The sequence below is a fragment of the Ictalurus punctatus genome, chromosome 14, assembly GCF_001660625.3.
Source record: "Ictalurus punctatus breed USDA103 chromosome 14, Coco_2.0, whole genome shotgun sequence".
NCBI lineage: Eukaryota > Metazoa > Chordata > Actinopteri > Siluriformes > Ictaluridae > Ictalurus > Ictalurus punctatus.
Window position 1 is genome coordinate 7,317,586 of NC_030429.2, and position 25,551 is coordinate 7,343,136.

At 43.3% G+C, this 25,551-nt stretch overlaps 1 protein-coding gene across 16 annotated transcripts in view; it reads right to left on the reverse strand.

Annotated features, from left to right (window-relative positions):
- enox2 (ecto-NOX disulfide-thiol exchanger 2) overlaps nucleotides 1-25,551 on the reverse strand; it is a 303,597-nt gene that overhangs the window by 4,817 nt on the left and 273,229 nt on the right. For 15 of the 16 annotated variants that reach the window (XM_017485792.3, XM_017485784.3, XM_017485786.3 and 12 more), the window contains 5 exons: nucleotides 24,793-24,907; nucleotides 19,941-20,131; nucleotides 15,171-15,311; nucleotides 10,923-10,979; nucleotides 8,976-9,081 (listed from right to left, as the gene is read on the reverse strand). In XM_017485792.3, coding sequence (XP_017341281.1) covers nucleotides 8,976-9,081; nucleotides 10,923-10,979; nucleotides 15,171-15,311; nucleotides 19,941-20,131; nucleotides 24,793-24,907 — 610 coding nt within the window. The remainder of the gene's footprint in view (nucleotides 1-8,975; nucleotides 9,082-10,922; nucleotides 10,980-15,170; nucleotides 15,312-19,940; nucleotides 20,132-24,792; nucleotides 24,908-25,551) is intronic. The other variant, XM_017485783.3, reaches the window with a different exon arrangement.

Here is a 25,551-nt window from a genome sequence, read left to right on the forward strand (position 1 = left end):
ATAAAGCTATTTCAAAGGCTCTGGGACTCTAAAGAACCACAGCGAGAGCCGTTATCTCCAAATGGAAAAACTGGGCACAGTAGTGAACCTTCTCGGAAGTGGCCGACCTTCCAAAATTCCTCCAAGAGCACAGCGACTACTCATTCAGGAAGTCACAAAAGAGCTAAGGACAACATGAAAGGACCTACAGGCCTCTCTTGCATCAATAAGGGTCACTGTTCATGACTCCACTGTCAGAAAGACACTGGGCAAAAATGGCATCCATGGAAGAGTGGTGAGGTGAAAAGCACTGCTAACGCAGAAGAACATTAAGGCTCGTGTGAATTTTGCCAAAACACACCTTGATGCTCCTCAAACCTTTTGGGGGAATGTTCTGTGGATTGATGAGTTGAAAGTGGAACTGTTTGGAAGACAGGGGTCCAAATTTCCTCAAAAAGATCAATCCTAGCTACAGTCAAGCATGGTGGTGGTGGTGGTAGTGTGATGATGTGGGGATGCTCTGCTGCTTCATGACCTGGGCGACTTGCAACAATTGAGAGAAACGTGAATTCTGCTCTCTACCAGAAAATCCTAAAGGAGAACGTCCGGTCTTCAGTCCGTAAGTTGAAACTCAAGCGCAACTGGATTACGCAGCAAGACAATAAATCCTAATCCTAGAAGTAAGCGAAAGACTGATCTCCAGTTACTGCTGCTAAAGGTGGCACCAGATTTTAAGTTAAAGGGGGCAATTAGTTTTTCACACTGGTGATAGTTCTCGAATAACTTTGCTTCAATAAAGAACAATGATTAAAAACAGTATTGCGTATTTACTCAGGTTGCCTTTGTTTTATATTGCATTTCGTTTGAGGATCAAAAACCATTTAGTACGAGCTATACACGACAACCGAAGACATCAGATACTTTTTCACGGCACTGTATATGAATACTCATTTATTGCAGTGATTTGACATATATGTTTAGCTTCAAATATTGAACAGACCGACTGTCCAAATGCTTTGCTTCATGTGAATATTATTTATAGATGTAGACGTAAACACACCCGATAAGCATTCAGGAGTCTGCAATGCATTTCTGTCAGATTTCATATACATGATACTACAATTACACCATATAACAACAGATGGTGCATGACAACCATCTTTGCATGGGACCTTCCTTAAGAGTTGAAGGGAAATAAACATGTCACAGCAAATGAGAATTTTTGATGCAGCAATCATGATTTGCATTGAAGGAGGAACGCACAGAAATCTGGTTTTCCAAGTGTTGTAATGATGGTGCAACAATCTGGCCAACAGATGCGTTCGACTACGAGTGTAAAAGCATGTGGTTAGTATATTATAACGATGTAAACAGGGTCTGGCTTAATGGTCTGCTGCATAGACATTTCACATTCATGAAAATGATTTCACACGGCAAATCCTTTGCCGTTCGGATTTACTGATGAGAAGATGCTGCAAATGTAAAAAGAATGGTACAAAAATCAAACTGACAAATAAAGGATAATATGCTGGTATTTGGGATTTGCGAGTTTGGTACTCGGCACAGTGTTCTATAAAAGTTTGCCGGGTGCTGCGAGTGAAGGCGGGATTTAAGTCCGTGCGCTTGGTGCGAGATTTATGGAGGGTAATCCAGCTATCGTCATCAGAATACGTAGTGAGTTCGAGTCGGTAACTGGGATATTCAATACTCAGGAAACACCAGGAAGTACAACGAAAACATGCACAATAAAGACCGTGAGACAAAGAAAGCGCAGGGTATAAAGAAACAGGGCAAAACACAGAACAGGTGCTCACACATGGGGAACGGACCAATGACATGACAGGGGCGGAGACAAGCTTCGAAATAAAACAAAGGCATATTGCGAAACGTAAACAAGAACACGTGTAGGACAAAGAACAAACGCAAAGTAGTGCTCGCTGTGCTTGGGACCACAACACATGCTGAGAGGCGGAGTTTTGATCTTTCAGAACACGCCATAACTCCATCAACAGATGTCTTTCATCATCTAAATCAATATCAGCTGCTCTTGTTTTGCGAGGATTGGAGGTGGCCTTGCCGAAACTGTGTCGGCCCCTGCCTCTGCCTCTGTCTCTGCCTCTGCAGTTGCCAAAATGGAAAGAAGGCCTTAATTGCTATTTGAATGCCTCTCCCAATAATCAGCGCTTTCCATCACTTCACCACGTTATGTTTTATGCATGCTAAAATCAGACATAACGCAAGTTCATTCCCGGAGTAAAAGAACAAGCGGTGGATCTGAATCTCCACAGTCCCTGGAGGAAAGGACTAAAAAATGAGCGCTTTTAAGAGATAGTAAGAGGCCTAGAGAGACTGCAGCTATATAGGAGCCAGAGATTTATGCTCTATGATGGCAAGACGGCGATGATCGAGATCACTCTGGAGACGTCACACAGCAGCTGGAGGTCACAGTGTGTAGACGCAGCATGTTCGATATTCCATTCAGCACTAATGGACTGTACAGGTGGTCTATAATGTATAAATGTACTCATTACAGCATGCTTTCACCGACACTTACAAACCCATTGATCCGCAGTCACAAACTTCGAGGCGGAGCTAAATGATCGGTCGCGTCAACAGCGGCGAGTCGACGCACCGAGCGAAAAGCAAACCAATCTCAATAATCATTTGCCGCTCTTTTGGTTTTTCTGTTCCGCCGACATCGGAAACGAGCGTGACGAAAGGGCTAAAAATTAGTGAATTAATCTGCCTCCAAAATATGAGATATACTCACCGTTTGAACGAATTTCGGAGAACTTGTACCTTAAACTGTGAGCAGCAATTTGTCTGAATCCCAAATTGCTTCCTATTAGTCATAAAGTGTTACATAGGGTGCAGGAGCCATTATTTCATATGGCATGTTGTGCACTAATATAGGCAGCAGGGAGCTACGTAGGATTCATCACTGGCTTTGACTTGGGACCTGCAATCCCAGATCAATTAGGTAAAACTTCCCAACGTGACAGCAATAACAAAGATTTACCTCCAGTTAAAGTTAGACGAACAAACTAAACTTTGGTTTCAACGAGAGACTTCTAAAGGAATCTAATTCAACACAAGCAATGCAGGACAACGATAATCTATAATAACAAAGTAACAAAAAGTGAGAACATACTGGAGAACTGTATAAAATCAACAAACAATTTAATATACAATCCCTAAACAAATGCATTCGTGATCGCCGTCACCTACGTACCAGAAAAGCTATATTACGTAACAGCCTACGTTAAGCGGATTCAGATTCTTTTCTGCCGAGATCCTACGTGCATGTCTAGCTTACAGATCACCATTCAAACCTCCATGTTACCCATCACTGCAAACATGATAGGGATCTACAGTGACATAAAGCAGCGGATGATCAGTTTACCTCCCTGTTGTGGGAACTGGTGAAGGGGTTACACTGGACACACTCTACACTCTCTCAAGAATAAGGTGATTCCATCAGCGCATTGGAGGTAAAGCACAAGTGCACTGGATGTGTTTCAAACCGTATAAACTTTTGGCAGAGTTATCAGGGACAAAACTGACCTTGGCACAAAGCACCACATCTGAGAACACCATCATTACCCAGAGTGAATCATGGTGGTGGAATCATATATTATACATACATATATACATACATACATATATACATATATATATTTCGGCGAGCCCCACACAAATTTATGGAGATACTAGAGATCCAGATCCTTTCTGCCTCTGGATGGAGCTCAAATCTTCTTTAATTCCAGACTGCTGGGACTACGGCTGCTCCTAACGCCATACAGACTTCATATAAATCCATAATGAACTTTTTCACACTAACTGTTGTTACCCAGATGAGGATGGGTTCCCTTCTGAGTCGGGTTCCTCTCAAGGTTTCTTCCTCTTAAAACATCTTAGGGAGTTTTTCCTCGCCACCGTCGCCACTCAGTGGCTTGCTCAGTTGGGATAAATTCGCACCTTTAATATCTGTACACCGTGTTGATATTTCTGTAAAGCTGCTTTGAGACAACGTCTATTGTAAAAAGCGCTATACAAATACAATCGAATTGAACTGAATATATATATATTATATATATATATATATATATATATATATATATATATATATATATATATATATATATATATATATTCGCAATATTATGGATTATTTTGTGTAGATTCTCGAGATATAATCCCGATTGAAGTCATTTCAGATCCAGGATGTAACAGTGCAAAATGTGTAAATGTTCAATATACTTGTGCAAGGTACTATAGATACAAACCCAGAAGCTGCTTTGAAAACCTACATAAATGTTACAGAACATCATACATAAATCATACATACATCTTACATAATTTATAGGAGGCTCACAGTTACATAAACAAACCGAAGTCTCTGCCAGGAGGTGTGTTGATAGAAGCAGTTTACATTTTTGTAGCCCAGTTAATCTCTTGTGCTGATTTACATGCTCCGTCGCATTACTTGTACCTCGCACCTCCATAGAAAGCGAGACAAAATGATGAGCCTAATATTCAATGAGGAGTAAAAGTCATCTTCTACAGTTCTTCTCCGCTTAGTCTGGTTGATGGCTTTGCTACAGAAGATTTCTCTGTGAAAACCCATACAGGATTTGATGGGTTTCTCAGCTGTTCTTTGCTCTAGAGGACCATCTTTATTCCATTTTCTAGAGGACAGGAGGGAAATAAAGAGAGCGAGTGGGGAAGGAGAGGGAGAGAATGGTGACTCCTCATGTGGAATGAGTTAAATTGGTGAACGGGAAATAGCTTTTGTGCTCCCTCATACTTACTGCAATTCATCACCAAAGAAGACGTCAGGTAAAATGAGTCTGACGGAGAGAATGAGTGGAGAAGAGGGCGCTGAGAGAGAGAGAGAGAGAAAGCTGAACGCTCCGTGTCCTCGTAGAGGGGATCATACAAGAACAGCCCATTAGCTCCTTAACCGGCTCGTCAGCAGGCAACGACGTAATGAACAACACGACGGCTCTCTCACTGTCCTCTGTCCACCTATACAAAGCCCACTTAACATCCGGGCCGTCATTTAACACTGCTTTCATAAAAGCGAAAAACAAAATCAAAACAAAACAGCAGACCTGATGATTGGTTTGGGCTCTAGAAGATGAGGATTGTGAGGATTATATGATAACACTTCCTGGCTGAGAGACCCCCCCCAAAAAAACCCAAAACAATTAAACACACACACTCACTGCTGGAAAAGATCCAGACAAGGGACTGAATTTCACAGTTAAAAAACATTTACAATATCTGGTAACACTTTATATTACAGCACTAATACCGCTAATTGGAATAAATTACTGTAACACCCTTTTGTAAATTGGACGTTAAAGTACAGTATTTTACTGTATGTGAAAATCAGCAGGTTTGTGCAGCAAAATTTAATCATTACTCAGAGGTTACAGTGCAAAAAATTTAATAACACTCTTCGCCTGCTTTGCAAGTTGAGTATGAGGACACACTGACTAATCTCTAAAATATCATCTGTAACATATCACGATCTTAGTATTATACGGTCTTATCTGGGTGAATACTACTACTACTACTATTACTAATATAACTACTACTACCATTACTATTACAACTATAACTACTACTACTATTATTATTTTTACTAACACTCCTATGACTACTATTACTATTACTACTATAACTACTACTACTATAATTACTACTACTACTATTACTACCACCACCACTACTATAACTACTACTACTACCACTACTATAACTACTACAACTACTACTACCACTACTATAACTACTACTACGACTACTACTACTACCACCACTACTATAACTACTACTACTACTACTATTACTACCACTACTATAACTACTACTATTACTACCACTACTATAACTACTACTACTACTACTACTATTACTACCACTACTATAACTACTACTACTACTACTACTATTACTAATATAACTACTACTACCATTACTATTACAACTATAACTACTACTATTACTACTATAACTACTACTACTACTACCAATACTATTACAACTATAACTACTACTACTATTATTATTTTTACTAACACTCCTATGACTACTATTACTATTACTACTATAACTACTACTACTATAATTACTACTACTACTATTACTACCACCACCACTACTATAACTACTACTACTACTATTACTACCACTACTACTACTACTACTACTACTACTACTATTACTACCACTACTACTATTACTACCACTACTACTACTACTACTACCACTACTACCACCACTACTATAACTACTACTACTACTACTACTATTACTACCACTACTATAACTACTACTACGACTACTACCACCACTACTATAACTACTACTACTACTACTACTACTACTACTACTATTATTACTACCACTACTATAACTACTACTATTACTACTATAACTACTACTACGACTACTACCACCACTACTATAACTACTACTACTACTACTACTACTACTATTATTACTACCACTACTATAACTACTACTACGACTACTACCACCACTACTATAACTACTACTACTACTACGACTACTACTATTACCACCACTACTATAACTACTACTACTACTACTATTACTACCACTACTATAACTACTACTACGACTACTACTATTACCACCACTACTATAACTACTACTACTACTACTACTATTACTACCACTACTATAACTACTACTACTACTACTATTACTACCACTACTATAACTACTACTACTACTACCACTACTATAACGACTACTACTACTAATACCACTAACACTACTATAGCTATTACTACTACTACTACTACTACTACTATTACTACCACTACTATAACTACTACTACTACTACTATAACTACTACTACGACTACTACCACCACTACTATAACTACTACTACTACTACTACTACTACTATTATTACTACCACTACTATAACTACTACTACGACTACTACCACCACTACTATAACTACTACTACTACTACGACTACTACTATTACCACCACTACTATAACTACTACTACTACTACTATTACTACCACTACTATAACTACTACTACTACTACTACTATTACTACCACTACTATAACTACTACTACGACTACTACTATTACCACCACTACTATAACTACTACTACTACTACTATTACTACCACTACTATAACTACTACTACTACTACTACTACCACTACTATAACGACTACTACTACTAATACCACTAACACTACTATAGCTATTACTACTACTACTACTACTATTATTACTACCACTAACACTACTATAACTATTACTACTACTACTATTATTACTACCACTAACACTACTATAACTATTACTACTACTACTACTAGCATTACCATAACGAGTACTGACTACTACTACTATTACTACCACTAACACTACTATAACTACTACTACTACTACCACTACTATTACTACTATAACTACTACTACTACTACTACCACTACTATTACTACTATAACTACTACTACTACTATTACCACTACTACAACTACTATAACTAATATAACTACCATTACTACTACTATAACTACTATTACTACTACCACCACCACTATACTTACTACTACTACCACCACTACTACTATACCTACTACCACCACTAATATAACTACTACCACTACTACTATAACTACTAATACTACAAATTTGTATTTTCATAGCGCCTTTCTCAAACCCAGGGTCACTTTACAATAGCATGACGAAAAATCCTCAAGTAACACAAAAAAAATCACAAGACAGTTAAGAAAAGGGTATGAAGGATGAAGGGATGGAAAGTATTACGTGAAAGGGGCTGGAGCTACTCATATACAATCAGAGTTATAGCACTGAGTGAAGAGATGGGTTCTGAGTTGAGGACATGGAGGCCATTTTGAGTCATTACTATAAATAAATAAACAAATAAACGGGAATATGAAACATTAACTTCTTATCATTTCCTTGCTTGAGAAAGTGAGCATTTTCACCGACTGGTGTATATTTGAGATGCGAGGAATAAAACATGATGTGCTGTCATTGGAAAATAATCAACAGAGGGCTCTTGTGATGCGGGTCGACACCCTGACGTGAATCCTTTCAGAAAACGGCACAAGTCTTTCGTTCATCATGCACAGCAGCAGTTTTGCCTAACAATTTTTATTCATTAAAGATTGAAACCTCGTACTTTTTATGCGTTTAGAGTTACGCTTAATGTTCTGGAACGTCCCTGAAACAAGTTTCTGCAGCTAGAAACAGTCTCGGACCAGCCTCGCTTTTTTCTCTCTGTTGAAGTTGCTAAGACAAAATATGAATATACCAGAGCCCTAACTCCCTGCAGTTCTCACCTGGATTCTCATTGAAGCTTAGCAGGGTTGAGTCTGGCCAGCACCTGGATGGGAGACCTCCTTGGGAAAACTGAGGTTGCGGGTGGAAGTGGTATTAGTGAGACCAGCAGGGTCACCCTGTGCTCACCCTGTGGTCTGTGTGGGTCCTAATGCCCCAGGATAGTGACGGGGACACTATACTGTAAAAACAGCACCGTCTTTCGGATGAGACGTTAAACCGAGGTCCTGACTCTCTGTGGTCGTTAAAAATCCCAGCACACTTCTCGTAAAAGAGTAGTGGTATACCCCTGGCGAAATTCCCCCATTGGCCCTTCTCTATCACGGCCCCCTAATAATCCCCATCTCTGAACTGGCTACATCACTCTCTCCTCTCCACTAATAGCTGGTGTGTGGTGGGCGTTCTGGCGCACTATGCCTGCCGTCGCATGATCCAGAAAAGAAAGCTCAAATGCCTCTATCCTGAAGACTTTCTCATGTCAGAAAGCCTTAGCTTCACCACATTAACGATTATACACGATTCTCAAATTTGGTTTAAATCTGATTACAGTCGATGCTGCTGTCATAGAAAATTAAATCAACACCTTCGGACCAATCAGAATCGAGAATTCAACAACACATACCTACGAGCAGGGCCTCCCTTTCAGATTTCACAGGACTGGGTGGACTCTTGTCTGGGACACTCTCTTTCTCCTGACTGCAGGACACCACTGCGGACACTGCTGACTCCTGTAAACACACACACACACACACACACACACACACACACACACAGTCACAAAATGGAAATGTGCTTCAAATTCAGACAAACATTGAGAGGCAGACATGTGTACAAATAAATAAAGAGAGAGAGAGAGAGATACAGATAGTATGTAAGAGAAACAGGAAGCATGAGCAATAAGTGCACTAGCACTACTCTTCACTGATGGAGTTAACTTGTGTGTGTGTGTGTGTGTGTGTGTCCATTTATAGTGTTCTGGGACTGTAAAAACAGACTGAGTTATGTCTCTCTTTGACCTGTGTATAGCACCCTTCCTCTCCACACGCCGTCCCCCTCCTCCTCTTGTTTGGAGTTGTGTCAGAGTGATTTATGCCACCACAAATAAAGTTCACCTCCGCTCCACTGCCCTCTAATGATCTGCCACGTTACTAGCCTCAGCTACGAGACCGAGCAGCGACGGCGCAATGGAGGTGCCGGCGCCTTCATGAAACTCTAGCTGAGGATTGTTCTAGAAATAACCGTGATACATGATTTAATCGTCTTTATCGATTTGATGGCAGCATTATAGTGCGTAGTATAAGTGTGATAATAGTTCACACATACAGTAACACCATCCTTATGACAGAGAGCCATAGCGAAATATAGTTAACTATGTACAGCAACGGATATAATTACTGAATTTTTGTATTACTATTATAATTAAAATATATATATATTTTATAAATGTAGCATAACATGGTAGAAAAACATGATAGTTTAATAATTAGTGCACTTTTTACATCCCATAATACATGTGTGTAATTTATGGCATGCTTTATTTAAATATTTAAACATATTCATTGCTAATAAAATGATTAAAAATAAATAAATAAATAAATAATGTATTAATTTGCAATTATTAATTCAATGAATCTTTTTTCTGTTACATCACCTCCCCTATGTAGTGAGCATAAATAGTGATCGGGAGGTCGTTTGGGACTTCCTGTGTTAAAGACACGCCTGAGATAGCGCATGTTTACGTGGATCTCTGGCAGCTTACGAAAGGCAGAATCAAGCGTAATATCCCCGACAAGCAAATGTTAATGTAAGTGAATAAATAAACACGATACTACACGACAAAAAGTAGTTCAAGGTTGTTAAAGTCCCAAAGAAGCGCCTTGATTGGCTCCTCCCCTTTTGAAAACAGCCAATAGAGTTCAGCTTACCCGACAGCGCGGGGTTACTGTACTTGATGGTTAGTGCCGTGGATTTTTATAATGTTAGGGGGCGGGACAATTCAGATTCTAAAGAGCATTTGATTGGACAGAAAATCTGATGAGAAGTGCTGGATGAAGTCCTAAAAATGTGCCACTCTTTTGGAGCACACTAGTTTATAGATAACCTAAAGGCATATTCATACTAAAAGCCACAAAACTTCAATTACGACTTCATAGGGACTAATTAATGCAGAAGAGTGCTTCCTTTATTTCCAAGGATATTATCTTAATGTATATTTAATGCAGACTACCCCTGCCTGAGTTGGTTTTTATTTCATTATGCAAATGGGTTTGATAAGTGTGTTTGTCAAATAACGAATGATGCGGCGAGCATGCCGTGACAGATCAGGACCTCTGCAGTCAGCTAGTTTATTTACGGCAGTGAGACGTTTCATTTTGTTATGACAGCCTGCGAGTTAAAATACAAGTGTGGAAAGAGCCAGAGAGAAGGGGAGAAGGGGGAAGGAGGGGAGAGAAAGACTCGGTAGAGAAGGCGAGAGGGACGGAGGGGAGGTGAGCGGTAACGGCTGGGATGAAAGGAAAAGTCGAGCACTTGCGTGAAGCAGGGTTGGAGAGCTGCTTCTGTCACTTACATTGGCATGACTTGTGTTTTCATCGCTGCCTCTGTCCTCCCACTCCGGCCTCTCCGACTACAGGCAATTAAAGGCAATTAAAAACAAACAAGGAGAGGTGTTAGAGAACGATGCCAGAGAGAGAGAGAGAGAGAGAGAGAGAGAGTGTAATGGATATTGAGAGTCTCAATGCCTCTAGAGGATCTCAATCTAAGATAATTATACTACAGCGCTGTTGAATTTTCAAAATCTGATTGGTCAGAAATGGTTCGTTCTTCTTCTACAACAGCGGCTCTGACGGAACTGACGGCTAATTAAAGTCCCATGTTCCGTATTATATTAACGAGCTCGTTCTCACGCGTTAGTGTCACTCACAGGGACGTGTATGGTGGACGATCTGCATGATATAAGTCGGGTGATATCTACAGTTATTGATATGTGTAGTGGAGTAATAACTGTAGTAATAACGTTTAACGGAGAGAACCGTGGAATCGCTGATGCGCTGAAGCGTTCTAGATGGAGACTGGATATTTCACATTCATGGAAGGAGTCTCCAGTGTCGGCGCTGTAGTACAAGAGGGATAAAACACCGGAATCTCGCCGTTCCTGGAAAAAAACACTCTTTGAGGTGGGAACAGTAACTCACTCAGTGCTCAATGGTGTAATTCTCCTATAAAAGCACATCCAGATCCCGGGAAACTCCAGGAACAAGGTGATGACGCGCCACTCACAGGAATTTAGCTTCTCGGGATACACGTGCGAGAAAAAATGGATTTTCTGAGCCGCTGATTGAATGGCGGTCTGTGAAATATTCCTTAACGCCTGGAGCGGAATGACGGATGTGTACGTGTTGAAGTTTTAAGGCGTCTCACTGTTTTATCTCTTGTGTTACTCCTTACATGGTGTGATATCACTGGCGGGCACGGTGGAACGGCTTCGACCCTGAACTCAGGTTACAGCCCGAGTGCAGTTTCACATGTTCTCTCGGGGTTTCCTCTGGGTTGTCTGGGTTCCTACCACCTCACAAAAACATATGCAGAAGCCATTCTAATTGTCCTAAGTGTTGAATGAGTGTGTGAAGGAGTGTGATCCCCCGTGATGGACTGCGTTGCAATCGCACTATTCCCAGGATAAGGACGAATCAGTAATTGAAGATGAACGAACGGATGAAAGTGTCAGGCCAGATGGCCAGAATCACATCACTATATTCACTGTATTATTACTGGTTATTGACGGTGTTCGGTACGTTACTCGAAAAAAAAAAAAAAAAAAAAGTCGTCCACTACAGATTAATCACTACTTTAAAATCGTACTCGGATTACGCTGCTGATTACCGCGTGTAAAAAGTAATCGGATTACTAAAGACGTTACTTTCGCGTCACTTTCAAACCCACACAAATACACTACAAAGTGAAACCTGGAGTTCTGTCAGTAATTTTACCGAGCGTTCTCCGGTGATTCATTAATGCATGCTCATTACTCATTAACTGACGCAGACTCCACGCCACGGGCCTTATCTGGACTGTTAATCATCCGGGGCTGAGCCCAGATTCTTCTCCGTGCGTTTTTCCCAGCTCAGCTAGTAGCCTAAGTTTTATTTTACGGACGCTGAGGAAACTTAGCGGTCAATGTATGACACTGTAGGACTAGCAGACGGATAAAACTGAAAACTTTTCTATCTAGGTTAGTTTGGTGTCGCTGGCCAAGGGGAGGAACAACTAAGCTCTCACTGTATGGGCTACAAAGTACATAATCTTTCCTTTCGCTCTGCTCAGATCACGTTCACGTAAACTGGAACTCGTATAGACTTTTACACACCTCGTTTCCCTGCTCGGCATCGGGGGATGTTACCGTTTCAGTTTCTTTACTGGTTTAAAATATAAATCACCGTATATGGATTTCCCCTCACACTCGGTACATTTACATGGACAACAATAATGCGATATTAACCCGATTAAGACGATACTCTGATTAAGAAACTAGCATGTAAACAGCGATTATTACATATTATAACCTTAATCCGACTAAAGTCATACTCGAAGTAAACACAAATGGAATTAAGACGTGTGGAGTATTCCTGTTTTAGTCGCATTATGGAAGTGCGTTACAGACACGTACACACCTTAATCACACTATTAACGCTGTGTGGGAGTTTTCGCCGCATTTTGTGACAGGACACGTACACACACGGCAGCGCTCAACCGTTTAACGGTAAACGAGAGAGCACGGCCGCGTCCCAAACCGCGTACTTACCTGCTATATAGTAGGAGAAATACACGTGTATCAGCTATTACATAGTAGGTAAGTACGCGGTTTGGGACGCAGCCCACGACGCCAAGCAGTCATCTATTAGCATGTACAGCGCGACAAATAATTAACAGCACTTTCGTAAAATTAAAAATAAAAACACCCCAGAACTGTATACGGTCCCATAACGAAGACCGACCGTACGTCGATACGTGAAATTCTGGAGGGAAGGTCGGACGGCGTGGCGTGGGGACGTAATGACGTGTGACGTTAATCGATCTAACATGTAAAATGGAACATGAAAGGAGTATTCTAAAAGCGACTCATGTAAACACCTTAATCACAATATTGTCTTATTCAGAATAAGGTCAATAATTAGATTACTGCTGTCCGTGGAAACAGTCAATGACTGTGAGCTAGCGTTCGGCAGAACTGAGAGACTGTCAGCCAATAAGACACGAGTATTTCCATGTATTTTCCTGTAAACCCTGTCTGATTGGTCTCGCCTGCGTTCACTAAAGACATAAAATCACAAAACCGCCGGATTCTTTTACTCACGTTCAGTTACGTAGAGACAAACCGCACCAAGTGGATTATTATTCAGGGCTAAAAAAAATAAATAAAAAATCTTCAGGACTACAGCCCTGAATGCCCAGTCCGGGTTACGCCTCTGGACGCCGCGCAAGACCCGATTTATTTTTAAAAAACGCATTTAATTTAATACTGTTTTCTTAACAATATATTTGTAACGTAATTGTATTGACATCAGTAACTGTAATCACATTTAAAATATAAAGCGATACATCAGAAAAAGTCATTGGAATATACCCAATAGAATTCATACCCAACTCTGATTATTGATCAGTTCGGCTGGTGAACATGAAGAGTGGCAGAAACGAGCAGCAGAGTGAAATAAACATGTATATATATATATACGTGTAAATGAACAGCTCATATTATCACGGAGCTACAGGAAAAACACGCATTAAATTGATTTCCCCTGGCTCCATTAACGGGCCGGATTCATCTGGGTTTTAAGTGTGCGCAGCGTTTCCTCTCCCACTCAGCACCTGCCACTGCTTCTCAGCCCAAACTCATCTGATCAGATGCATCGCTGTTACGACAGCTCCGAACCTTCCCGTCACTCTCCCCGCGCCGCTTTATCTGCCATCAGCCAGCCAGGAGGTTGAAAACTGATTAGTCTGAGCGACGTGAGAAATCAGAGCTTGACGCGAAACCACGCGGCTTCACGCCGCAAACCTGCCGCGACACCATAACGAGCCGCGAGCGCGATTCTGACGTTAGCTCCGGCGATATTCCAGTGGCCATTCGGTTCGATATCTCGCTTGACCCGTCGACCTCGCTCGATAAACACCGTCCCATCATCGGCGTGTCCCTGATGAGAGCGGTGTGTGTGTGTGTGTGGAAACCGAGTTAATTGAAAGTGTCTGGCGGTGAATGATGGTGCTGTGTGAGCGCCGTGTGCTGCAGAGGTGTCATTTGTTCTCATTAATGCACCGACACCGAACCTTGGTGCTTTCTCAGAACCTATTAGAGCTCCAGAGGGGTCACAGGGGCATCGGGTTGCTCGCTCACCTCCGAATCAGAGAGGAATTAGTACGTTTTGTCTCCGGGTTTTAAGCGGTCGGAAAACCAGCCGACCAAATAAATACGCGTACAGAGCAGCCGAGGAACGTGCCGGAAAGAGCAGGCTCTTCCACAAACGAACGTGGTTTCACGTTTTCACGTGGTTTTTTTCTTCCACAGCTTTGTTCATTAGGACAGTCTTGTGCTATTCGTGTAATATCTGATGAGTCAAGACTCATTAATGAACGATGTACTCAAACCGACAGCCTTCATTTTCTCATAATTACCTAAACACACACACACACACACACACATTAAAGCACAGAGAGGTTTTCACTGCAGTTTCACAGCTTCTCCTCGAAGCCGTGTGTGTGACAGAGAAAGGTGCGTCATATACTCTGTCCGTGTGTGCGTGTGTGCGTGTGTGTTACTCACAGGCAGGGTGTGTGATGCGGGGAAGGCTTGAATTCTTTCTTTAAGGCTTTGGATTTGACTCTCCAGCTGCTGCTTATCCTCTGCGCTTTTCTCCAGCTCCATCTCTCTCTGTTTCAGATCATCACGGATCTTCAGCAGTTGCTGCAGAAACCAGAAAATATGCGACATTTTACACACACACACACACACACACACCGCATGTCATGAACCCCAACGACCGACACAAACGAATCTGCTTCAGAATTATTCAATATCTCTTTAACTGGGTCATGAAACACGAGACGTTCGGCACTGCACAAACCCGCTGGTGAGATAAGGATATGCTCTGTATCTGTAACGTTGGGAGTTATTTACGACGCCGGAATGACGCCGAGCTTCACATGCTCTCCCTGCATACGTGCGAGTTTACGACTACAGCATCCTCGTTTATATCTTATATTCATACGTGATTACGAATCGATTCCTATTCATATCACAACTCACCGCTACAGGATTGTTGCTGAAAGGATTTGTCGTATTTCGAGTTGTACGAGTTTCCACATTAAAAGCTACGGTCGGTGTCTCATGGTCTCAAAGGTTTTCAGATTTTGCCAGTTGTGTGATAATGCGATATCTGCTCAGAGTTAACGCTCTCATCTCTGTGGCACGTCCGGATCTGTAAACTGCATATTGAGACAAATAAATGTGCACCCCTGACATCTAACCAATCAGAGCAAAGTGACATCTCTACTGAGCTGTCAATCACATGCCTATTGATAAAAAACAAACAAAACAACCGGTACAGTAGTGACATGCGAGGTTTCTTTTCGAGGTACAATTTGGGGCCGTAACCATATCTGTAGCTTATATACAGTCCTGTGTGGACACTTCTGGGAAGGTTCACTACTTTTTAAAGAGTCCCAGAGCCTTTGAAATAGCTTTATAACCCTTCCCAGACTGATGTATTCCAATCACCTTCTTCCTCATCGTTTCTGGAATTTCTTTCAGCTTTGCCATAGTGTGTTACAGGGTAAGACCTTTTAACCAACTTCATGCTGTTGATAAAGTTCTATTAAAAGTGTTGATGTGATTGAACAGGGTTTACCCCAGTATGAATGCAGATAACAGGTCAGACCGAATAAATTCACCTCAATCACTTGTACTAAAGTACGAAATGTCGTATAAGCTGCAAAATTATGATGTGTTATGACTAGAAATTTAAACCCCCCCCCACACCCAAAAAAAAAAACCCTGGCAACTTGTGACAAAATGAGCAGGGAGCCACTTTATCCGTGTTAGGGAAAAAAATACGAGGGGTTTTATTGGAGCTGTTATAGTATTTGTTAGCGTTGTGTAATTAGAACTCGCCTCTGAGAAAGGGTAAAGCAGCTCGGCATGAAATCTCGGGGACAGGAATAGAGCTCTGTCATGTGTGTGTTTTGTTTCTCCGTGCCTCTGGCGCACCACAGAAACGAGACAGTCCGAAACGCTACTGCAATTACCATCGTGGTGGTGCTGCTGCCCCGGTGTTCATGAATAAATCAAATGTAGTAGCAGGTCTGTGTGCTGTTAAACGCACTCGGAGCAGAGTGGAGGGGGAAAAGACTCGCGTTCGGTCCGCTGTATGAACCGCGACGATCCAAAACACTGCCAACTCGACAAGGAACTTTGTTCCGGGCGGCGGCGGTGGCGGGGGGGGGGGGGGGGATTTGGAGGGGGGGGGGCTTTTAGAATGACCAAGTCAATCACCAGAACGTAATCCAATTGAACAGCATATCCCCTCCCAGCATATATTAAGTGTTATTTACTTTAATTCATACCAAGTCGTATCTGTTCCTATACTTTTGCTCACCTAAAAACTGGTTGATCCGACACAAAAGGTTCTGTGTTTTATGTCGTTTAACGCATCTAAATATACGAAGACCAGGAGATAAAAGCCGGCGTCCTAAACTCGAACCCAGATGTCTTCAAGTCATAGCGCAGACAAACGAATCGGCCTTGCCGTTCCAATACTTTTGGAGGGGGCTGTATGTATGACAGGGATTTATTACCAAGATATCACAGGATTGAGCTCGGTTCACACTCCTGCATGCTATTGTCCCTGAGCTGAGCTTAAGTAGGATGGTGTGGAGGATGCTGGCTCAGCTTGTTAGTGCTTATTAAAAATCATGCGAGGCAAGTCGTAACTCCTGTAGAACCACCATCTGGTTTACATCCACACTGCACACTCGGTAAAGCCGTGTCAGCATGGTGTTTAACACACACGCACGCACGCACGTACGTACGGATAAACTACACATACAGAGTGTGTGATTTCCTCGCTGTGTGTTTTCACAGAGAAAACAACGACAACAAAAAAAAAAAAAACCCCCGCTGTACTGCATTGCTCCATGATTCAGAGAAACTCCGCTCAGCGAGTCAGGGAAATGAAGACGGAAGCAGCCGGGGGCCCCGAGTTAATCCCGGAGGAGTTTGATTAGAGAGCTGCTTGGGTGGCAGGAATGAAACTCCGCGTGCATTTTAATCAGAACCTAGCGAGCTGAACATGCTGAGATTTCTTTCTTTTTTTTTTTCTCTCTCCGCAAAATACAAATCAATTCATTCAGATTCCAAATGAACTGTTTACATGTGCGCTAAATCTGTCAATCTCCGTTTACGTTACACGTGATCCGAACAAACTCTACACCACGATCCTAGAAGAACAAACTTGTGGTACACTGTTTACTTCAACCGAGCGATTAGTCAGATGATTAACATACTACTAGGAGGCGAGTAGAGATGTAAGGCCTGATGCGCTGGGTATTAACAGCTGCTGTGTGCTATTACACCTCACCTGTTTAAAGCTGAGCCGAACAGACGGAAGCGTGCTAGACACCAGTGTTCGGGCTCTGCCCTTTGGGCCTCTAGATGGCTGATAGGAAGTTCAAATCCTGGGAGCGCTAAGCTTGCTACCACCGGGCCCTTGTGCAAGTCCTAACCCTTCGCCTTCTCAGAGCAATGAAGTCGTTTTTTTTTTTTGTTTTTTTTTGGGATAAAAGCGCCTGCCTAAATCAATACAAGTAACCACAGGAAGCGTGTTCAGTCATGCTCATGTTTAGCAAAGGCTACACTGTTCTCCAAAGAGAGTACGTTTTACCATCCAGGCTATATTTAGGAAAGAAAACTCTACTTACACACACTTGTGGTTATCCGAGTGGCTTTCGTCTAAGAACACGCCCGCGTATCGAACCCTACTCGCCTAATTAACACGTGTCCGGTGCGGTCTGAACGGCGCGCTCGCGGCCACGCGCTTCTCGTTTGTACATGCTCTCCGCGCCATCGCGTCTCCCGCTCCTCGTTTTGGGGTTTTAGAACGGCGATCCCGAGTGCCGTATGTGTGCCCTTCGTGCGCCGTTTTTGGTGAAGCGGACCGGCAGCCGTCCAGGACTCACTCGGAACTCCTTTCGGATATGAGCGAGGACCAATCGCTGCAGATGAGAACGACGAATAACGGGTCCTAACGCGTCGGTCATTATTCATCGGATTCATTGTGTTTAAGCAGCGTCAGGGTTACTTGATTGACGATTGGACGGGTGTCTATATCGTCGCAACGTACCGGGGAGAGGACGGTTCGAGTGGACAAAATATCTCCAAGGATCACAGGTCTTGGGGTCAGAAAGTCTCTAAAACTACAATCCGAAGTCACCTACATCAAAGCCTCTACTCTCATCCAAGAACAAACTCGAGCGTCTTCAGTTTGTCACTACTGGAACTTCAAACGGGATCGGGTTCTACGCTCAGATGAAACCAAAATAGAGCTTTTTGGTAATAAACACCAGAGGTGGTTTTGGCACACAGAGAGGTAGCTTTATGCCTACGATTAAACATGAGCTGTTATCTTGGCAAAGGTTGGTAGCACAAAATATTGATTAAAAGGGTGCCAATAATTGCACACCGACATTTAACAAAGATATATATTTTTTGGACTTATATCAGGGAAAATACGGGTTGGAGTTTTCGTTGGAGCCGATTCAGTATTCGTTCGCGTACTGTAATTAGCGTTCGCCTTTTAGAGGCAGTATCGACTCATTCATTATCTCAGCTTCATCATGTTCTTCCAACGGCAACATTTTCGAACTTGGACACCATTCAAGCTGCATTCTCGATACTTTGTGCAATACGAAAAAACAAAACAAACCGAACAGCAATAACAGACGACGCGACGCTCCGGCATCTGAGCCCAGGGTACGCTTAAAAACTATATATATTAAAAAAAATCCACCCAAAACCCGGCGCCGTAAAAGTAGACGTAGACGTCAAGAGCTGCTTTTAGTGTGAGGCTCGTTCAGATTTCTTTCAACAACATCACAAGAATGTCTCATGGCTCATTCACAAAATGTTACCGGCCATTAAATATTCAAACAGATAGCATCTTTAATAAACTCTTTCTTTAAGCCTCTGTTCTGGACAACGCTTTAGGCTTTAGAGTTTGTTTGTTTTGTAAATAATGAGTTCAGTCAGAAGATCGGTAATTACTATTAGCCTTGATAAGTTGGGATAAGTGGTTCATTAGAATAATCTCCACCTGGTGTTTTGCACTCTGAGCACAATACTCTGTTAAATAACAAATACAAGACTGTAATGCCCAACCTCTTGATCTTATTACAGGTGTTAAAAGCCTGCTGTGTGTCTGGATTGTTAATGTCAAGTTTTATGTGTGTGTCAGATTCAAGGTTCAGGTCTGGCCTTGCAGACTCATCATGGTTTAAGAATAAAGTGTGATGTGTGTGTGTGATATGGGACTGGTTGCACCTTTTGCATGCCCTGCAGCGCTTGTTGCAGGAAGCTGAGCTGTTGTTGACGTGTCGTGTCTTCTTCGCTGTGAGGAGGATGAGCTTTACTCTGCTCCTGCTTCAGCAGCTCCACCTCGTTCCTGTAGGCGTCCAGCTGACAGCGCAGACTGTCGTTCTCCTCCCTCAAGGCCTCCACCTGTGCCAGTGGCCCTGAGAGAGACGAGGAGGAAAAGGAGAGAGAGAGAGAGAAATTAAAGAGGAGAGAGGAAGCAGGCAAATGAGACACAGAGCCCGATTTTCAGGATTTAATTCCATTTTATTTGGAGGCACTTTAAAAAATAATAATAATAAATGCAGACGTCTCTGCGATGGATTGGCACCCTGTCCAGGGTGTACACCGCTTTGTGCCCGATGCTCCCTGGGATGGGATGGATGGATGGATGGATGGATGGATGCAGACGTCTAAGTTCAGATTTAGATCCGTATTCGAGCCGCTCTGTGGCAATGTTCACCGTTCAAAGCGCTATACGAATAAAACTGAACTGAGAATATTGAAAAATTCAATATAAAGTAACCACTTAGCTGACAAAACTTCTACTTTTCATCTCCTGATGTGCTTTTGTGGAACTTCACTCCGGTCTATGCCTGTAGGACATAACATTTTATTTCCTAATTCCTACTCTTTATGAGGGCAATAAAAGAAAATTGGCACGTCTCGGTATTTAATTGTTTTGTTAGACAGTTTTCTATTCTTTTTAACGACAGGACATTTTACAGGCGATAACGTGGCGTCTCTGATTCACCGAGGCGTTCTTATTTGCTAAGGAATCAAACAGTTCAGTCAGTCGCACTTAGTCAGTAGTTAAGTGACACCGCGTATCGATGATCGAGCGGCGTCGGCGTGTTCGTGTACGTTTACGGGTCGGTTTGTAGGATGCTCCATGTCAGGGAGGTACCGTTTTAAACCTGTTGCTCAGGAGCTGTGAGGTTAGCTCGATCCTGGCCCGAAGTGAGTTTGAAAACAGCACTGCAGCAGCAGAGTTTAAATCTCAACCCGGTTTGAAAAATACGAACATGGCAACCCGATCGTTCACCGTGTTACGCTCGAGCCTGCACGAAAAAGCTCAGGAAGTAACGGGGAAGATCGTACCAGGTAAAATTGTACATGTAAGAACGGGAAATAAAGAAGGTAGCGTACGTGTGTTTGTGATGTGTGTGTTGTGTGTGTGAGAGAGAGAGAGAGAGAGAGATGAAATGTATGATGACAGAGAGAGAAACATTTTGAATACAAACAAGGACGCGTGAGGACGGAACGCGGATGCTGGGAAAGGCGAGATGAAAAACAACAGATGAATCGTGCGCTCACGCTGAGATGAGAGAGCAGAGTTAAAAGAGTGTGGTGTCAGGAAGAAGAATGAGAGGAACACATATAATAATTGCTGGGTGAGGTGCGTGTGTATGGAGACAATAGGTCACCCGCTGATGGAGAAGCATAGACAGCAGATCAGGACGGGTAACCGAGGGACAGGACCGGGGAACAGAAACCAGCGGAAGAGATTAGAGACAGACGGCCCAGGCCAAAATGGGTCATTTCTCCGTGCTGAGCTGCTATCTTGGACTAATTAAGGAGGATTAAATGGATGGAATGGGTATTGCTTAATGCTTGGCTTAATGTGACGTTGGTACTGTTATCAAACGGATGTAATTAAACGATTGCAATATGGTTATTTCTATCCCGTCAGTCTTTTGTTCAACGAGCTCTTAGCAATCAGTCTTAGAAGAGGAAGCGGGGCAGATAGCCAGGGTAAAGCACCCCATTCATCCGGCCTGGAACTGGTGTGAGGACGTCTTACAAGGAAACACCGTGTCTGTTTCACGGATTTTCCTATTGGATAAAAACGTTGGAAAGGAACTGGTTTGTCTTATCGAGGTCCATACCTCCTGCCAGTACCTTTACTGTCAGCACTCAAGGACAGGAAGTGCTGTCAGTGAAGAAGAAAGCCCTCATGCCAGATATGCGTCTACCCCCTCTGGACCATCATCCGCTGATTAAAGCTGGGTTTAAACTGTTTGATTTCAGCACTCTTTGAAGATTATTACCGCAGGGAGATGCACACTATATGGTCAAAGGTTTGTGGACACTTTTGCGGACCATCACACCCATATGTGCATATGTTGAACATCCCATAACAGATTTATTCCCCATCTAGTGGCTTTCCACTAGATCTCACTACATTAGGAGCGGCGCTGTGGGGGTTTGACCATTCAGCCATAAGAGCATTAATGAGGTCTGGTGAGGGGATCTGGGGTGCAGTCGGTGTTCCAGTTCATCCCAAAGGCCTTCAGAGGGGTTTAGGTATGCGCTCTGTGCAGGAGTTCTTCCACTCCAACCTTCTCAAACCACGTCTTCATGGAGCTCGCTTTGTCCACAGGGGCGTCGTCATGCTGGAACACGTTTGAGACTCTTATTTGAGACACCGAAGGGAAAATGTACTTCTACAACATACAAATACATTCTCTACGACCGTGTGCTTCCGACTTTGTCAGAAGGCCCACGTGCAGGTGTGAAGGTCGTTTGTCCACATACTTTTGGCCGTATCGCGTATAAGATGATCCCGATAAAATCTTGGTCGGATCCTGGAACAGACTGTGTGACAACGTGTGTTCTCCGTGTCAGAATATACGGTGAAGATCTGCTAATGCGGTTAAAGAAAACGAGTCAGTGTGATCTGGGCTCGCATAAACCAAAACACTCGTCAAAATGAGCTTGAAGTAATAAGGGACATGTCGTTCTGTCCATGTAGCATGTTTCTCCATTGCCACTACAGTACGTCCATTGAGTTTTGCGTAAACCGTTTAGCATCGTAGCCTTTGACGTGAATAACAACGTTTAACTCCGCCTCTTTCGGTCACAATGATGCAAAATCAGGCCGAAACAATGACCCAGCAGAAACCTGAAGGATTAAGTGAGCTTGTGTGTGTGCTTGTCTTGCCTGGGAGATACCAACAGCAGAAGCTCAGACTGTCGGAGAACAGATCAGGTTGGTGAATGGCAGTCGCGGAATGTTTACTTTCCGTGTTGAAACAACCCGTACGTCAGTGGATGGCGTGCCCTTTTCCCTATCACGCCATCCGTTCACACTTCTCAGAACACACCGCCGCAGATCGTAATCGTCGTTTCCTAATAACTGGGGTTGCATCTGAAATGGAGTATGGATCAAAACCCGTTAAATCTATGATTACATTTGCATACATCTGCATGCTAATAGGAGTCACTGTCACACCTGGGGATCGGTGATAGTGCTGCCGGGATCCGTGCTGCAGGGATGGGCCCTGTCAACGGGAAGCGCCTTTCATACGTGTCAATCACAAAGTTGCAAAAACAAGCTGCGATGGTGATTTACCCAGCATGCAGCGGTGGTTCGCGGTGTGCTAAGCAGTTCCGGTGCAGAGCAGGCTCTAATGACTCGTCGGTAATGAGCGGAACGGAGCCGAAGAGCCGAGCGAGCAGCTGGCAGGGCTGTTCTCAGCTGTGCACTCCTGCGTTCAGTCTGCCAGAGGGGTTTATGGACGTATAAAGAGCCTAATAGCTTTGGATCATGGTGGAATCAGTTGCCAGCTCGATTTGATGACTTGTGCTTGTGGTCTAACGGCTCCTCTGCCAGCAATGTCACTGACAGGGGGACAAATCGACAACGGAGGAGTGAAAAGACAGACCGATCACTGACCCGGTCATAACCTTTACCGTCGTCTGACTTTTCTCTTTCCCCGAGCGGCTAATTATTCATTTGTTTATAGTGCCGGTACGGGCGTGCGTTTTTCCAGGCAACCCGGAGGCCTTGCTGTGAAATTCATTACGATGGGCTCCGACATGAGGAGTGACGTACTAGGAGCATTTTTCGTAGGTGCTTTTCTGCAGAACCATTCAGGTGGAGCTTGCTGTATGGAGCGTCTCTGACTAAATCCAGAAAAACAAACAAAAAAACAAGCTCAAACGTTGTCAAAAAACCCCGAACACACAGCAACACAACCCTGACCATGTTTGCATCCTTGAGACGGCAGATGCATCCTGGAACTTCTCCGGGAACTGTCTGTGTCTTGTTCAAGAATCCGGGACCTCTTTTGTTCCTCAGATGATTCTTGAACCTCGGTGTAAATATGCCTATCGCAGCAAACATGGCTCAATTATATAAAGCCTGGCTTAGGATAGCCGGTCTATGCATTTTCTTAATCCCGGGGGATTGGCGCGACGGTACTAATTATGGTGAACGCGGAGCTCCTTAAAGCGCGAGCACGTTTCTGTCGGCGTGATTTCTCTGCTGAAAAAGTGTGAAGAGAGCAAGCTCGCACTAATTTTAAGGTGCCATGCAGTAACAGTGGAACGAGGTTTCTTAATGACCTAATTACCACCTTATCTAATGTATGCTGCTGTGCAAAGGCCTGGGAGTTCCTGTATGCCACCAAACAAGATGACAGTGCGGAGTGCAGCCGTCATGCCGCTCTATATAATCTCGACTCAAAACAGCAGTTCAGGATGAGGCTGTACTGTAATCAGACAATAAACGTGAGGGCAAGAGCTCTGCATACACTGTGGTTTCCAATTATGATCCTCATGACACACTGCAAAGTTTTATTAGCACTCACAGTGTGGGAGAATCGGGTAATTCGCTGACACGCTAACGAGAGCAGCACACACACACACACACACACAAAAAAAAGCTTCTCCACCCCAAATTTCTCACATTTAATGAGGCAACGCTTCAAGCTGCAAGCACTGAAAGAATTAAAGTGAGCAGAACTGTGGCGTCCAGGAGACCTCCATGGCCGAGACCTGCTGGGCATCGGACGGTGCGTTAGAGGATTGTGGGTACCTGAGTCATCCGAGTCTTTGCTCTCCGATGCGTCCTCCATGTCGTCGTCGGACATTTCCATCTCCTCTTCCCGGCGGATTCCCATCAGCTCCTCGTTATGGATGTTCCTGATTTCCTGCGGGACGGGAACACACGACGTTAAACCGAGGCTTTAGGGACTTTTAACTAGCAACACAAAGTTTATTAATTAGGACTCGAGCTCGAGTTTTAGGGAGCGCCGACCGAATTCTCTAGACGCAGATGTAATCGAGCCAACTTTTGGTAGTCTTGTTACTGACCTTGCTGGATCAGATAGTTAGCAAACTAACACTGCGTTCAGAAAGTTTGTGTGTGTGTGTGTGTTTTAATGCCTGGCATCGATGCCTGAGTGAGATACAGATTTGCTGGGATGAGCAGGGGCATTTAGAGCAGATGTCTCTGCATGGGTGCTGCCTGCTGGCCCACCTAATGGGGAGCTCACCGACTAATGAGGTGTGCGCACACATTCACTTACATAAAAGCTGCTACGGGGAGACGTACTAGCTCCCGGAGAAACGAAAGGCTTAGTGTAAACACCACCATCTGCCTGACGCCGAGGGGTCGAACAGGTAGTGCAGACACAAACACACCCATTCGGCCAAGACAGAGAGGAGATAGCGTGGAAGGAGATGAGAGGGTTACACAGAGGGGACGGAGAGGGAAGGACAGAAATAAGAAGAGTTCTAATCTGGTGCGCTGCAGTCTTCCTTCGACGTCCCTTCTGTAAGTCCAGAGATTACG